Here is a 14391-nt window from a genome sequence, read left to right as displayed (position 1 = left end):
ACTTTATTCCTCATATACAATCTGCTTATTTACTTTGAATGCTCCTTCACCATGCTGTCTATACTCAAGCGCTCATAATGCATTCACAAGGATGAAATATCCTGATAAATGACTCATTGAATATCTGAACTTTATCCTCCGCAGCAGTTATGATATACAATTTTCATCCATTACATTCTCCTCCTCCTCCCATAATCATTCTTTCTTCTACTCGCCATACATCGAAAGAACTCTATATTTTTCTTGGTTTCGTTGGTTGGTTTCTGCTCATATTGCACTTCTGCTATCCTTGCCAAGTCATCTTCTTGGGCAGCTCTTTATACTCGTGTATATAATTATTACCACTTATGTTGCACTGCCTACATAATGACTGACCTCTTCAAGATTGCATTTCTAACCCCCTTCACTCATTTGTTTTACACCTACTTTATTTTTTTTCACCTTTGGAATATACAGGCAGCCCTCGGTTTATGCCAGTTCAATTTACGCCAATTCACAATAACGCCAGTTGCCTGCGCATGCTTTCTTACTGTAGTGTGGTTGACTGCGAAACGAAGCTAGCAGGCACTCTAGTGTTTGAGTGTTTACCAAGTTACTATGACATATATGTATCAAACCTAGTTTTAATGTTGAATCTACCTAATTGTTCTATTTAATTTTTTTTACGTACATAAGTATTTAATAAAGTATATAATTACATACCATGTCTGATAATAGACATTGAATGTAATTGGTTCATGTTAAGAAGGCACGGAAATCAATGACACTTGAAAAGAAGATGGAGGTGATTCGAAGAATGGAAGATGGGCAGACATGTGCTAATGTCTGTAGAAGTAAAGTATGAACTTACCTCCATCAACTGTTACTGCAATTATGAAAAATGCAGATAGAATAAAACAGTCTGTGCAACAATCTACGGCAGCACTAAATGCAAAACATATATGTTATAGTAGGGGTACACTTCATGGAAAAATGGAAAAATTATTATCATTATGGGTGGATGACTTTGAATCAGAAAAACATTCCCCTGATGCAGGCTGTTATAACTGAGAAAGCAAAACAATTTTTGAGGATCTTAAAAAGACAGATGGAGGCGAAGAAACATTTTTAGGAAGCAAAAGTTGGTTCATGAGATTTAAGTTTCGAAGTAAGTGCCACAGTGTCAAATTATGTGGTGAGGTGGCAAGTGCAGATGTTGCAGCAGCTTCTGCTTTTTCTAAAGAATTTCAAGACTGTGTAGAACAAGGAAGTTATCCTCCTGATCTCATTTTTAATGTTGATAAGACTTGGCTCTACTGGAAAAAATTGCCATCATGCACCTTCATTTCCTGTGAAGAACGTTCCGCTCCAGGTTTTAAAGCTGCAAAAGATAGACTTGCACTTTTGTTGGGTGCAAATGTCTCCGGAACTTTGAAGCTTAAACCAATGTTGGTGTACCATTCACAGACACCACGTGCCTTCAAGGGTCTAAAAGCCATGCTACCAGTCTATTGGAAATGGAACAAGAAAGCTTGGGTTACACAAGACGTTTTTATAGATTGGTACACAAATTATTTTTGTCCTACCGTGCTTCGCTTCTGTAAAGAAAATGATTTGCCAGCCAAGGCATTGCTTCTTGGCTGGCAAATCATGGATAATGACCCTAGACATCCTCCAAACCTTGCTGAAATAAGAAGACCATTGGATGTCAAGGTTGTTTACATGTCCCCAAACACATCACTTTTGCAACCGATGGATCAGGGGATTATATCAATCTTCAAAGCCTATTACCTCCGTATAACATTTATGGAAATGGTAAGAGTCTTGGACACTTCAGGAAAAATTATTAAAGACTATTGGTGGTCATTCGATATTTTGAAGGGCATTAACAACATCGAGGCAGCTTGGAACATCTTGTTAGCAAAGTGTTTAAAAGGAGCATGACAAACTTCTTCCAGCATTTATGCACGACTTCAAGGAATTAGAGCAAGAGGAGAATGTTATTGAAGATGTTACCAAGCTTGTGCGAGACATGGGATTGTACAATATTACAGCTGAAGATGTGACAGAAGTTTTAGAGAGCCATGATAAACCGCTTTCCAATGAAGACTTAAAAGAATTAGCCGAACAATTAAGTCAACATCCAAAGGAGGAGAAAGAAAACGAAGAAGGTCCTCTGAGAGATATGAAAACGGCTGATTTACAGCATATCCTTACAAGCATAGAGACATTGACTTTGTTTTGTTTTCGTTATTAATAATTTTATTTTAACAAATATATATGTATGTATTATCAAAGCTTTAAATATAATAATGTTACACATACTTCATGTGCATATTTTTTGATTGCGCAGAACATAACTTCATAACTCCTATTAAAATTGGGTTTGTTTTATGCCGATTCAGTTTACACCCGTTTTTTCAGGAACAGAACTGCAGCGTAAACCGAGCGCTGCCTGTACTTTGGAACAATAGCAGGCATCTCTTGAGTAACAAATCAGCATCTGTTTGTTTTATTTCCATCCAACTTCTCTTCCTATGTTATAGCCCCCAGGTGCTGCGTCCTAAGCTTTCATAATCACTATTTTGTAGTCCCACATATCCATTCTACACTGAAGTTCTCATATGACTTATCTGGGGTAAGTCATATGAGAGCTTACCCCAGGTAAGAGTGACCGCCTTATGGTCACTCTTACCAACTGGATGAAGATTAGATACATCACCATTCACAATTACCTCCTCTGATTATATGAGATTTAAGACTGTCTACCTTGTATGTCCTCCATTATATATTGCTTAAGATAGCTGTCTTCACTCTCTTCATTTTTTTTATTCTCTGATGCCCTCTCTTCATTCCAATTAATATTACCATAATTAAAATCACCCATTATGGTCACTTTCTCTTGCTCACAAAGCCAATTTGCCTGTGCATTTGTCTCCATCCTCCAACATTTCTTGGACTATAGCAACATCTGACTAAATAGCTCATCCTTTCAACCTTCGTATTACCTCCAAATCACTATGATCATTTCTCCCTTCTATCTCAAACTTGTGCAGCAATAATTTCTGTGCTATTATTAACAGCACTCCTCCTCCTCCCTTCTTGCCATTCTTATCTTCATGAAAAATATCATACCCTCCATTTCTATTCCTACCAAAATATCATCCTAACCATGAGTCACTTACTCTAACTATTGTCAGGTAAATAAACTCAATCAATGAAACAATTTCCTTTTCCTTAAATCTAATACTCCTGGCTTCTTTCTTGAATAGTCCACAATAGAACCATCGAGTAGATATCAGGAAATATTCCTCACAAACTTTACTCATTCCTTGATTGACACAGCTTTCAACTCTAAGTGAAGTACCTTTCCAATTTTTTATATTATCTATCCAGCTTATTCTAGGTCTGCCTAGAATAAACTGGATGACTTGCAGTGGGAGACAGATCTGCTGATAACAAAGATGCAGATCTTTGTTATGATGTTATCTCTTGAACTGGCAAAAGAACCAATTCTTTGTCTTACTTCAAAATCATTGACATGATCAGTGTATGCTATCCTTAGGAGTTATCTATAGCACCTCATTTCAAATGCCAGCAACCATTTTTCATTTTCTTTTAAGATGGTCCAAGTTTCATTTCTGTATAGATGTACTGAATTAAATAGTGTTAATAAAATCTAGTCTGTTTGTAGTTGTAATCTTGTTTTCTTATCATAATGGATTTAGTTTTTTGAGTACTGTTTTTGCTTTTGCAATTTTTGTTCTAATATCCTGTCTTGATCTTCCATCTTCAATAAAGATATGGAAGTCTATGGAATGCTCCCATTAAGAACAGACTGAAGATCAGTGAGCTTCAAAAAAACTAGCTGATAGGAGAAAATGAGGAGACATGTTAGAAGCATATAAGTTATTAAGAGTTTTATAACAGTCACACTGAAGACTTTTTTTTTTTTCCAGTACATGGCAGGAAGGGAGAGAACAAAGGTCACTCATGGAAATTGTGTACACAGTGTGATTCATAAGTTTTAGGACTTGATACTTCAGTACATATACAGTATTGAAGCAGTCTATCAGCAGATGTGCTAAATAACATTAACTAATATCTATACGCCAAGAGAGTGAAGTTAGTTTCCGTTTGGTGAATAGAGAATTGTGATTAAATTTTGTTTTAAAGTGGGTTACAGAAATCCTAGAAATTATACAAAAGGCATGTGGAAATGAGGCTCTTAACTGATCTAATGTTTTTGTCAGGTGGTAGTCACAATTTCATGATGGGAGTCAGTAGAAGAAGACAAGAAAAGTGGCCATCCCACATTGACTCAAACTCAGAAAACATTGCCACTGTTGCTGAGTTGGTGTCAAATTGGAGCTAGTTTTCTCCTAAGCTTTCCGTAATTACCAGCCTTGTAGTTCTAAATATATCCCTTCTTTATAGAAGTTCTCATATGGTTTGCTGCAAGCCAAGTGATCACTTCATGGCCACTCTCACCAACCAAGGGAAGATTTACACACTCCATTCACAATCAGATCCCGTAATGATTGAACTATATTTCTGTACATAAACTAGAAATACTAGACCTTCTGGAGATGATTCAGTCAGGGTTTATATTGATAGCTTAAAACTTTATGTACATGGAATTTATCCATTCATTTTTTCATGGAGAGTGGTGGTGATTGGAATACATTGCCTGAGAGTTGTGTGTGAAGACAGTGAATACATTTAAGGAATGATATGATGAGTTTTGTGTGAAAATGGGACCTCAGACAATGAATCTTTTGATCTCATGGAGTTCTCAGGATGATAATAATATGTTGATTAAAAAAAAAAAAAAGTAATAAAGTAAACTGTATAAAATTATTTACTTTAAAATCTAATTGTTATTTAAATTTTTAGGTGCACCATCAGTTAGAATAATGCAAAATAATCCTTTCCGAATTCGATCTGGTGAAACAGTGAGGTTTGAATGTTTAGCTCAAGGAGACCCTCGTCCCAGTGTTGTTTGGAGAAAACTTCGTCAGACCCTTGTATCATATTCTCCAGTAGAAGATGTTGAAGAAGGAACGGCAGTATTGGAAATACGTCAGGTTTCTCAAGCTGATGCTGGAGTTTATATCTGTTCAGCAAGAAATACAGCAGGAGTCACAGAGGAACGCATTCAGCTAATAGGTATGAACTTTATTTATGTAGTATTCACACATCTTCCATCAGGCTATCTACCGTAACTCCCCCCCACACACACAGACCAATGTGTGTGTATATATGTATATATGTTAAAAATTATCATCATCAAATTCCTGACAGGTATCCTCAAGGGGTGTACAGGATATGATAGTTCTACATGAAAAATTTACATCACTGTAGATTGGTAGATCTACAGTGTGGTCCCACTGTGGATCTACAATTTCCTCCAAATCAGTCTGTTACTTGTCAAGACTCCAACATTATCAGATTTTATATTTCTATCGTCTAAGGCACTTTGTACCTTATCAATCCACCTATATCTTGGTCTTCCTCTGGATCTTTTCCCTGCCAACCTGGCAGAGAATACTTATTTGGCTAATCTTTCCTTGCCCATTCTGTTTAAGTGACCATACCACCTGAGATTAGCTCTGCTAATGCATTCCTGGATGCTGACAATGTCAAGTTCTTTCCCAATATCCTCGTTTTTTATATTATATTGCCATTGATGCCATCTGTTCATGCCTCTAATCTTTCTCAGGACTCTCATATCTGCGGTCTCTAGTCTTTGGTCAAGTGTTTTACTTCTGACCCAGCTCTCAGCTCCATAAGTTAAAACTGGTTTGAACACTATCTTGTATACAGCTAATTTAGTGTTTTGACTAATTTCTCTCTTATTCCATATGAATTTATTCAATTGACTTCCTACAATACCAGCTTTGATGATTCTGTTATCTATTTCCATATTTAATTTATCATCTTCACTAAAAATCATGCCTAAGTAGCTGAAATGTTTTACTTGTTCCACAGGTTCTCCATTCACAATAGTTGACATTTTCAATGATTCTACCTATTTTCATTGTCTTTGTCTTTTTATTGTTGACCTTCATACCATATCTATTACAACAGTTATTCAATTTAGTCAAGGAATCTTGCAAACTTGTAGCGGATTTATTTAGAAGTATAACATCATCCACATAAAGCAAAAAGCTGACATTAATATCTTCAATTCTGATATCATTTTTAATACCACTTTCCTTCATAATGTGAACCATATAGATAATGAATAACAGAGGGATAATGTACATCCTTGTCTCACACCAGATTTAACATTAAACCATCTTCCAGATCCTTCAATTCTAATTGCCAACTTACAACTCAAATACAGACTAAGTATTGCGTGATATAATGCCCCATTGACACCATATAACTGTAGAGTATTGGAGAGTGGTTAGCTTCTCTCTTGGCACCTTGTTGTTTAAAATTATTAACTGACTTAAACACCGGAGATGATTCCGAGAAAAAATATAAGAGATTTCATAAGGTTTCACTACTAGTTTCAGCAGAAATGCCGAATTCGTCAGGTGAATACAGCACCATGGAGAAAACATCTTAAAAATATATTGTACTTTAGAAAAACACAGAGTTTAGAACAAGTAGTAGTTGTGTTTAAAATTGAGTCCGAGCATTAGTTCTGGCGTGAAGCACTTTGCATGCGAATGATATCATGAATATGCCAAAACTGGATTACAGTGCTATGTGAATAGGGTAGGCTGTAACTGAGATTGCTGTTTAGATGGGTAGGGTTGAGAGCTATTTCTTTGGATTCCAAGATACGTCTTTCTAATTTCGGAGCATTTATAGATGTTTGAAGTTAAGTTCCAGTCTATTTGATGTTGTCGTCCTTCAAATTGGTATTGGCAGAGAATGAAACATGGCTGGATAAGGCACTAGCATGGGTTCTGTTATAAGAAATGTCACTTTGGTGTTCTTCTAGTGAAGATAATGGACTTTTCTGCCTGGCCATAATATGGTTTGCCACAACTGCAAATAAGTTTGTATACCCCCAGGAAACTGAAGAAGGTTGTGTTTTACTTTAAGTTTACTGAGGCAAGATCAGAGTTTTGGAAAGGGAGAGAAATATGTTTTAACTTTCAATTTCTTCAGGAATTTTGCCAGCTTAGGGAAAAGAGAACTTATATACGGTAAGGAGATGTAGGCTGTGGGGTTTGAGTTATCTTCATTACTATGTTGATTATATACATTAAGATGATTATAGATATTTTTAGGAGAGTAACCGTTATTTTTATTTAAGAAGGTCCTTTTGAGGTAACTAAGTTCTTGTTGAAGTTCCTCTTCTTCTGACAACAAGGATCTCACCCGATGAGCTAGTGTGAAATAATTTCTAATTTTTGAGGGGGATAGTGGTGAGAAGAAGCATGTAGGTATCTATCGGTGTCTGTTGGCTTTCTAAAAATAGAATTCTTGAGACCATCCATTGTTCTAATAAGTATTATAACTAGAAAAGCCAAAACACCATTAACTTCTGGTTTAGATGTGAAGTGCATATTTTGATGAAAATTGTTTAAATGATCCAGGAAAAGTTGTAAGGTTTCTTTGCCGTGCTCCCAAATTAGGAATATGTCGTCCATATAATGCAGCCAGATTTTGGGTTTCAGAGTCGCTAAGGAATTGGCTTTTTCCATCAAAATCGTCCAGAAAAACATCGGCTACTACGGACTATCCATTGCCAAATTGCTGTTCTTTTTGTAGATCTTGTCTTCAAATAAGAAGTAGCCAGAATCTACACAATGCACAATAAGGCGAAAATCTTTTTAGTTAGTCTTTTAAAAAACAAGTTAAGGACTTCCTGGGTTGAAACATTGGTGAATAGTGAGACTATGTCGAAGCTGATCATTCTGTCAGCTTCGTGAAGTTGAATGTTCTTGATCTTCGAGACAAAATCAGCCAAGTTCTTGATATATGAAAAGGATTTCCCTGTGAGATGTTTCAAGGAGGAAGTGAGATATTTCAAGAGATTATATGTAAGGGAATCAATGCCTTCAACTATTTGTCTGAGAAGAGTGTTTTCTTTGTGGATCTTTGGAAGGCCTCAAACATACACAAGACCGTTTATCCTCTAATATTGCTTCACACACTCTTAACAGTTTTGTCATTAATAAATCTTCACATATTCTTACAACAGCATAAATAAATGTACTCTCCAAGGGGCTTAATTTTGTTCCTTCATCTAGATCTATTCTTAAAGAACTTTTTCTTACAAAAATAGAAAAAGCTGCCTCTCATTTTCTAACACAGGACGCAAACCTACATAGGATAGAAGCTATATTTGCAATCAACAGTAGACCTCTGACAACATCTCCCATTTGGAGAGAAAAGCTATTCATCAACTGTGGAATATAAGAATATCATCATTTTACCAGCTGACAAAGGGGAACACCACTGTCATCCTAAATAGAACCGATTATCGCCTCAAGATCTATGAATTATTAGATTGTAATACTTACTCTAAACTTCAAAGAGACCCCACAAGAGAACTTGCATAACTACACAAATAATCTTCTCAAATCCACCTCAGAATTACCTAGGAATATCCACCTATCACTCCGCTGCCTTCATCCACTTATTCCTCATTTATATGGCCTTCCAAAGATCCACAAAGAAAGCCCTCCTCTCAGACCAATAGTTGAAGGCACTGATTTCCCCTACATATAATCTCTCAAAATATCTTGCTTTCTCCTTGAAACATCTCACAGGAAAATTCTTTTCATATATCAAGAACTTGGCTGATTTTGTCTCGAAGATCAAGAACATCCAACTTAGTGAAGATGACAGAATGATCAGCTTCGATGTTTCACCAATGTTCCAACACAGGAAGTCCGTAACTTGTTTTTTAAAAGACTATCTAAAAAGATTTTTGCCTTGTGCATTGTTTGGATTCAAGCTACTTCTTATTCGAAGACAAGATCTACAAACAGAACAGTGGTTTGGCAATGGGTAGTCTGTTGTCTCGGGTACTAGCCAACATTTTTCTGTAAGATTTTGATGGAAAAAGCCAACTCCTCAGCAACTCTAAAACTCAAAATCTGGCTGTGTTACATGGACAACATATTCCTAATTTGGGAGCATGGCCCAGAAAACTTACAAACCTTCGTGGGTCATTTAAACAATTTTCATCAAAATATAAACATCACATCTAAACCAGAAGTTAATGGTGTTTTGAGCTTTTCTAGATATAAAACTTACTAGAACAATGTATGGTCTCAAGATTTCTATCTTTAGAAAGCCAACACACACCGATAGATACCTATATGCTTCGTCTCACCACTATCCCCTCAAAAATTTCCACACTAGCTCATCAGATGAAATCCTTGTTGCCAGAAGAAGAGGAACTTCAACAAGAAGGGAGCATGGCCCAGAAAACTTACAAACCTTCGTGGGTCATTTAAACAATTTTCATCAAAATATAAACATCACATCTAAACCAGAAGTTAATGGTGTTTTGAGCTTTTCTAGATATAAAACTTACTAGAACAATGTATGGTCTCAAGATTTCTATCTTTAGAAAGCCAACACACACCGATAGATACCTATATGCTTCGTCTCACCACTATCCCCTCAAAAATTTCCACACTAGCTCATCAGATGAAATCCTTGTTGCCAGAAGAAGAGGAACTTCAACAAGAACTTAGTTACCTCAAAAGGACCTTCTTAAATAACGGTTACTTTCCTAAAAATATCTATAATCGTCTTAGTGTACATAATCAACATAGTAATGAAGATAACTCAAATCCCACAGTCTTTCTTTTCCTTACCATATATAAGTTCTCTTACCCCTAAGTTGGCAAAAATCCTGAACTTTAATGTTAAAACATATTTCTCTCTCTTTCTGAAACTCTGATCTTGCCTCAGTCAACCTAAAGTAAAACACAACCTTCTTCAGTTCCCAGGAGTATACAAATTCATTTGCAGTTACAGCAAACCATATTATGGCCAGACAGAAAAGTACATCTCTTTTCGCCTAGAAGATCACCAATGTGACATTTTTTATAACAGAACCCATGCTAGTGCCCCATCCAGCCATGTTTTATTCTCTGCCAATACCAATGTTGAAGGATGATAACATCAAATAGACTGGAACTTAACTTCAAACATCCATAAATGCTCCGAAATTAAAACGACGTATCTTGGGAGGGGGGGGGAATCTGCCCTGGGCGGCACTTTTTTGGCGTTTAAGAAATCTTGCCATGCTGTCTACAAAACAGCAACTGAGTGATGAAATATACTTCGACAATGTCATCGACAATTTTGCGAATAGAAAAGCAAGAAAAATAACATTTTATAATGTTGGAATTAAAATTTTATTTCAATTTTTAATTTCCCTATACGTTGTTTTGGCTTTTGTAATTTTTTTTTTTAAATTTGTAGGAATTACCAACATTTTGGAAAAACTGTGCCATTTATAACATAATAAATCTGAAAGCATATTTTGAATACATGTGGAAAAATGGTTAATTAAATTGGAAGTAAACGATTAGAAGTGTATCATCGTTGAACAAAGTTTTAATTTTTATTAAATGAATAAATAATATGATATAATTATGTTACTACTTACTTTTAACGAGATGGTTGAGCTTCTCGGCACCCTTGCAGAGTTGCTGGATATCTGGCTCAATATTGGTCAAGTTTAGTCTTAGATCGGCACACACACACAAAGATATTTTCTGTATTTTGTTTTTATTTGAAGGAGCAATGAAAATCCTTACAAGGATAGGTTGTAGAAAACTGCATGACAATTTTCAATGCTGCTTCAGATAATTCAAGAAATTCACTTCTCACTGAAGGTGAGATCCAAAATCGAGCCAAATCAAGATCACGGAATTGCATTTTAAGTCCACTGTCACTTGAAAGCGCAATTAACTGTTCTTTTTTTCATTAGCGAAAGGTTGTTCTCATGACTGCAAGCCTGAAATAGATCGCGCGAACCCACAGAACTTTCTTATAAAAGTTATTTGGAAAATATGTTTCAAAATTCCTTTTTAGATTTTTGAGGTGGTCACAAACTTTTTCTAGAAACTCAGAATCAACAAAAATATCTTTTTCCACTAAAAAGAATTCCAATGTTGGAAAAGGTGCAAACTGCCTGTCTTTTACATAATTAATCCATAAAACCAGTTTTTTCTCGAATGCCTTTATTTTTTCGTAGGCTTCAAGAATAGTTAAAGAATTTCCCTGAAGAGAGAGATTTAGTTCATTTAATTTTGAAAAAATGTCAGAAAGATAAGATAGTGTTGATAACAGTGCTTCGTCAACAAGGAGTGATGCAAAATCAGAATTACTTCATTTACAAATAAAACTTGGTGCCTTAATTGAAATAACCTTGTTAATACTTTGTCCCTGTAAAGCCAGTGAATTTCAGAATGAAGCAAAAGTTGTATATATTATTATTATTATTATTTCGTGCAACTCCAAGGAGTCGAGAGACTCATCGAGGGAGACCCTAACATCATGTCAAAAACAACTATTTGACATTCACACAGTATCTATTATACCTCGCCTTGAACTCATTCACAGCCATAGCACCCACAACAGACTCTGATAGCTTATTCCACTCATTCACCACTCTCCGAGTAAAAAACCTAGCTCTAACACCCTTGTTAACCACATTCATGCCCAGTTTCCATGTATGGCCCACAGTCCTCCCACCACCACCAGTCCTATTCTCAAAAATATCTTCTGAATTAATCTTATAGAAACTCTTCAGTAATTGGAATGTCTCAATTATATCACCCCTTTTCTGCCTATCAACCAATTTTTGCAACCCACAAATCTTCAACCTGTTCTCATAAGGTTCTATTCCATAGACCTGCTATTATCTTGGTCACTTGTCTCTGGATCCTCTCCATCTCCTCCCCATCCAGAAGAAACCTTGGCGCCCATATCTGGGCACCGTAGTCTAGATGGGGTCTTATCAAGGCTCGATACAGAGGAACAATAACTTGTTTGTCTCTGCTTGTTAAAGTATTTTTCAGCAACCAAGTGATTTGATGAGGTGATTTAGCCACTTTCGTGATGTGCCCACTAAACTTCAACTCCCTATCCACCAACACTCCCATATCCTTGGCCTCATCAATCTCCTGGGGTATGGTTCCACCAATGTGATATACTGCTGCTAATCTTTTCACACCAAAATGCATAACCTTACACTTTGCCATATTAAATCGACATCCATTTTCCTTAGCCCAGTCCTCCAAACTATCCAAATCATCTTGCAAAATTTTGACATTCTGTGCATTCACTATTGCTCTACCCAACTTTGCATCATCAGCAAACAAGTGAACCCTTCCTCTCAGATCCTTTCCTATATCGTTAATGAACAAATTGAAAAGTTGTGGTCCAAGAACAGAATCCTGTGGCACACCACTAGTCACAAGCCGTCTTTTGGACTCTACTCCAAAATAAACCACACTCTCTTATCTCTCCCTCAACCACCCTCCTATCCATTTCACCAACCCTATATCCATCTCCATATGCTGCAGTTTACTGATTAGAATTCCATGTGGTATCCTGTGAAAGACCTTAGCAAGGTCCAGTAGAATCACTGTAAACCCATTACCCTTATCCAATTCTGCTGTCATTGTTATAAAACGTGAGCAAGTTACTGAGGCATGATCTACCCTTCACAAAACCATGTTGTCCCCCATACAGTATCCCATTTTCATCTATCCAATCCTGTATTTTTCTGTTGACTAATTTCTCCAAGACCTTGACAACGATTCCTGATATTCTAATCGGTCGATAATTTACAACAGCCGTCTTGAAACCTCCTTTATGCAGTAGAACTATTTTCACCTCTTTCCACCCCCTCGGGACTAACCCAGACCTGAGACTCAAATTAAACAAAATGGTCAAGAGCACTGACAATTCCTTAGCTGCTTCACGTACAACACGAGCTGGTATAGCATCGAATTCCACAGATGTATTGACATTAAGGTTTTGTAATAGACTACTCTCCTCCACTTCATTCACCACAATTCCCGTATAATCTATTGGTTCATTCATTCCTGCAATGTCACCACCTGGATGATATATTCTTGCAAAGTGCTTGCTCAGTAATTCAACTGTATCAACTGGTTCGGTTACCTCCCTACCATTGGCATTCTTTAAAATCATTCTGCCCATTTCATTGCAGAGTACTGAAAATAACCTGTTATTTAACGGTTGAGCTTTAATAAAATTAACTAGCTTTACAGTTGGTGGTGAGCTATAAGGGGCTCGCGGGGGCTTGTCCGAGCCCTTTGTTCAATTTTTCTCAAATTTGCGAGCTTGTTTACTTTTTTATTTTTTGAAAAAAAAAACAAAAAAACATGATTTTTTGAAATATATTAAGCGAAAACTCATACGGTAACCTAACAAAGTGATTTTATTAAATATGATATTATAGTTACTGTTACTACCATTTTATAAAGAAGAATTCACTTTTGGTAATCGCATATAAATGAATGGGCTATAAAATAATGCCCATTGATTGGTACCATTGATTATCACTTGAGTATAAAAACAAAAGAGAAATATAACGTACTTCAATATTATTGTCTTTAGATAATATTTATTTATTATTTATAGATTGTTTGTTAAAGAAACTTTTATCACAAACAAAAGAAATTTATTTTGTTTATGAAAAATGCGGACTATTTCATATGTGTGATTATAAAAGATTTTATTCTTAATATATTTTGATAGTTAAATGTTTTTCTTATGTAAGATAAATTAACACATGCATTTTTGAAAATTATGGAGACAACTATCGTATTTGAATAAAAACTTTAGTTTAATATAACTAAAATCTACATTCGACGTTTTTCAACCTTTATGTCAAGGTCATCTTCTGGAGCATACAACTATACACAGAAAACAAGCTACACGACAATCAAATTGGTTTGTTAAAGATACTGACCAACCACTACGACAACAAGAAACAACCCCACTATGCCTGCCTGTAAGGGCGAGAGCTCCATCCAAACAGAAGTGCATACATTTTTCCCACTGGATCCCTTGGTGTATTATGTAATTATTGAGAGTGTGAAATATTTCTTCTCTAGTTGTTCAGGATGGCAAAGTTCTACAAAACAGATTCCATGAAAATTCCAAGGATCTGGATGGCACACATTCAGCCTACCTAACATATAAAATCCAGCATAAGTCAGGAATCTAGCCAGTCTTCAACTAGTATTAGAAACCATTTCATACCAACTGGCTGGAATGTACAGGTATAATCATGGTGTTAATATATGTATATAGATAGATACTTGTTGTTGCGCCCAATGTATTTCTACAACCAACAGATAACACTAATAATAGGACTCTAGCGTTGATGTTTTTTTTTTTTATCACCAGAGGTCAGGCAAACAATTGTTGTAGCAGTTCGTC

At 36.0% G+C, this 14391-nt stretch overlaps 1 protein-coding gene across 6 annotated transcripts in view; it reads left to right on the top strand.

Moving 5' to 3' along the window:
- Positions 1–14391, top strand: part of LOC150109418 (basement membrane-specific heparan sulfate proteoglycan core protein-like) — a 1783738-nt gene that overhangs the window by 1402060 nt on the left and 367287 nt on the right. For all 6 annotated transcript variants that reach the window (XM_090413063.1, XM_090413041.1, XM_090413033.1 and 3 more), the window contains one exon: positions 4876–5148. In XM_090413063.1, the coding sequence (XP_090269189.1) occupies positions 4876–5148 (273 nt within the window). The remainder of the gene's footprint in view (positions 1–4875; positions 5149–14391) is intronic.

The sequence above is a fragment of the Typopeltis vanoorti genome, chromosome 2, assembly GCF_054136105.1.
Source record: "Typopeltis vanoorti isolate ZY-2024b chromosome 2, IOZ_Tvanoo_1.0, whole genome shotgun sequence".
NCBI lineage: Eukaryota > Metazoa > Arthropoda > Arachnida > Uropygi > Thelyphonidae > Typopeltis > Typopeltis vanoorti.
The sequence above is the reverse complement of the archived record's forward strand: the minus strand, read 5'-3'. Positions and strand labels throughout refer to the sequence as shown.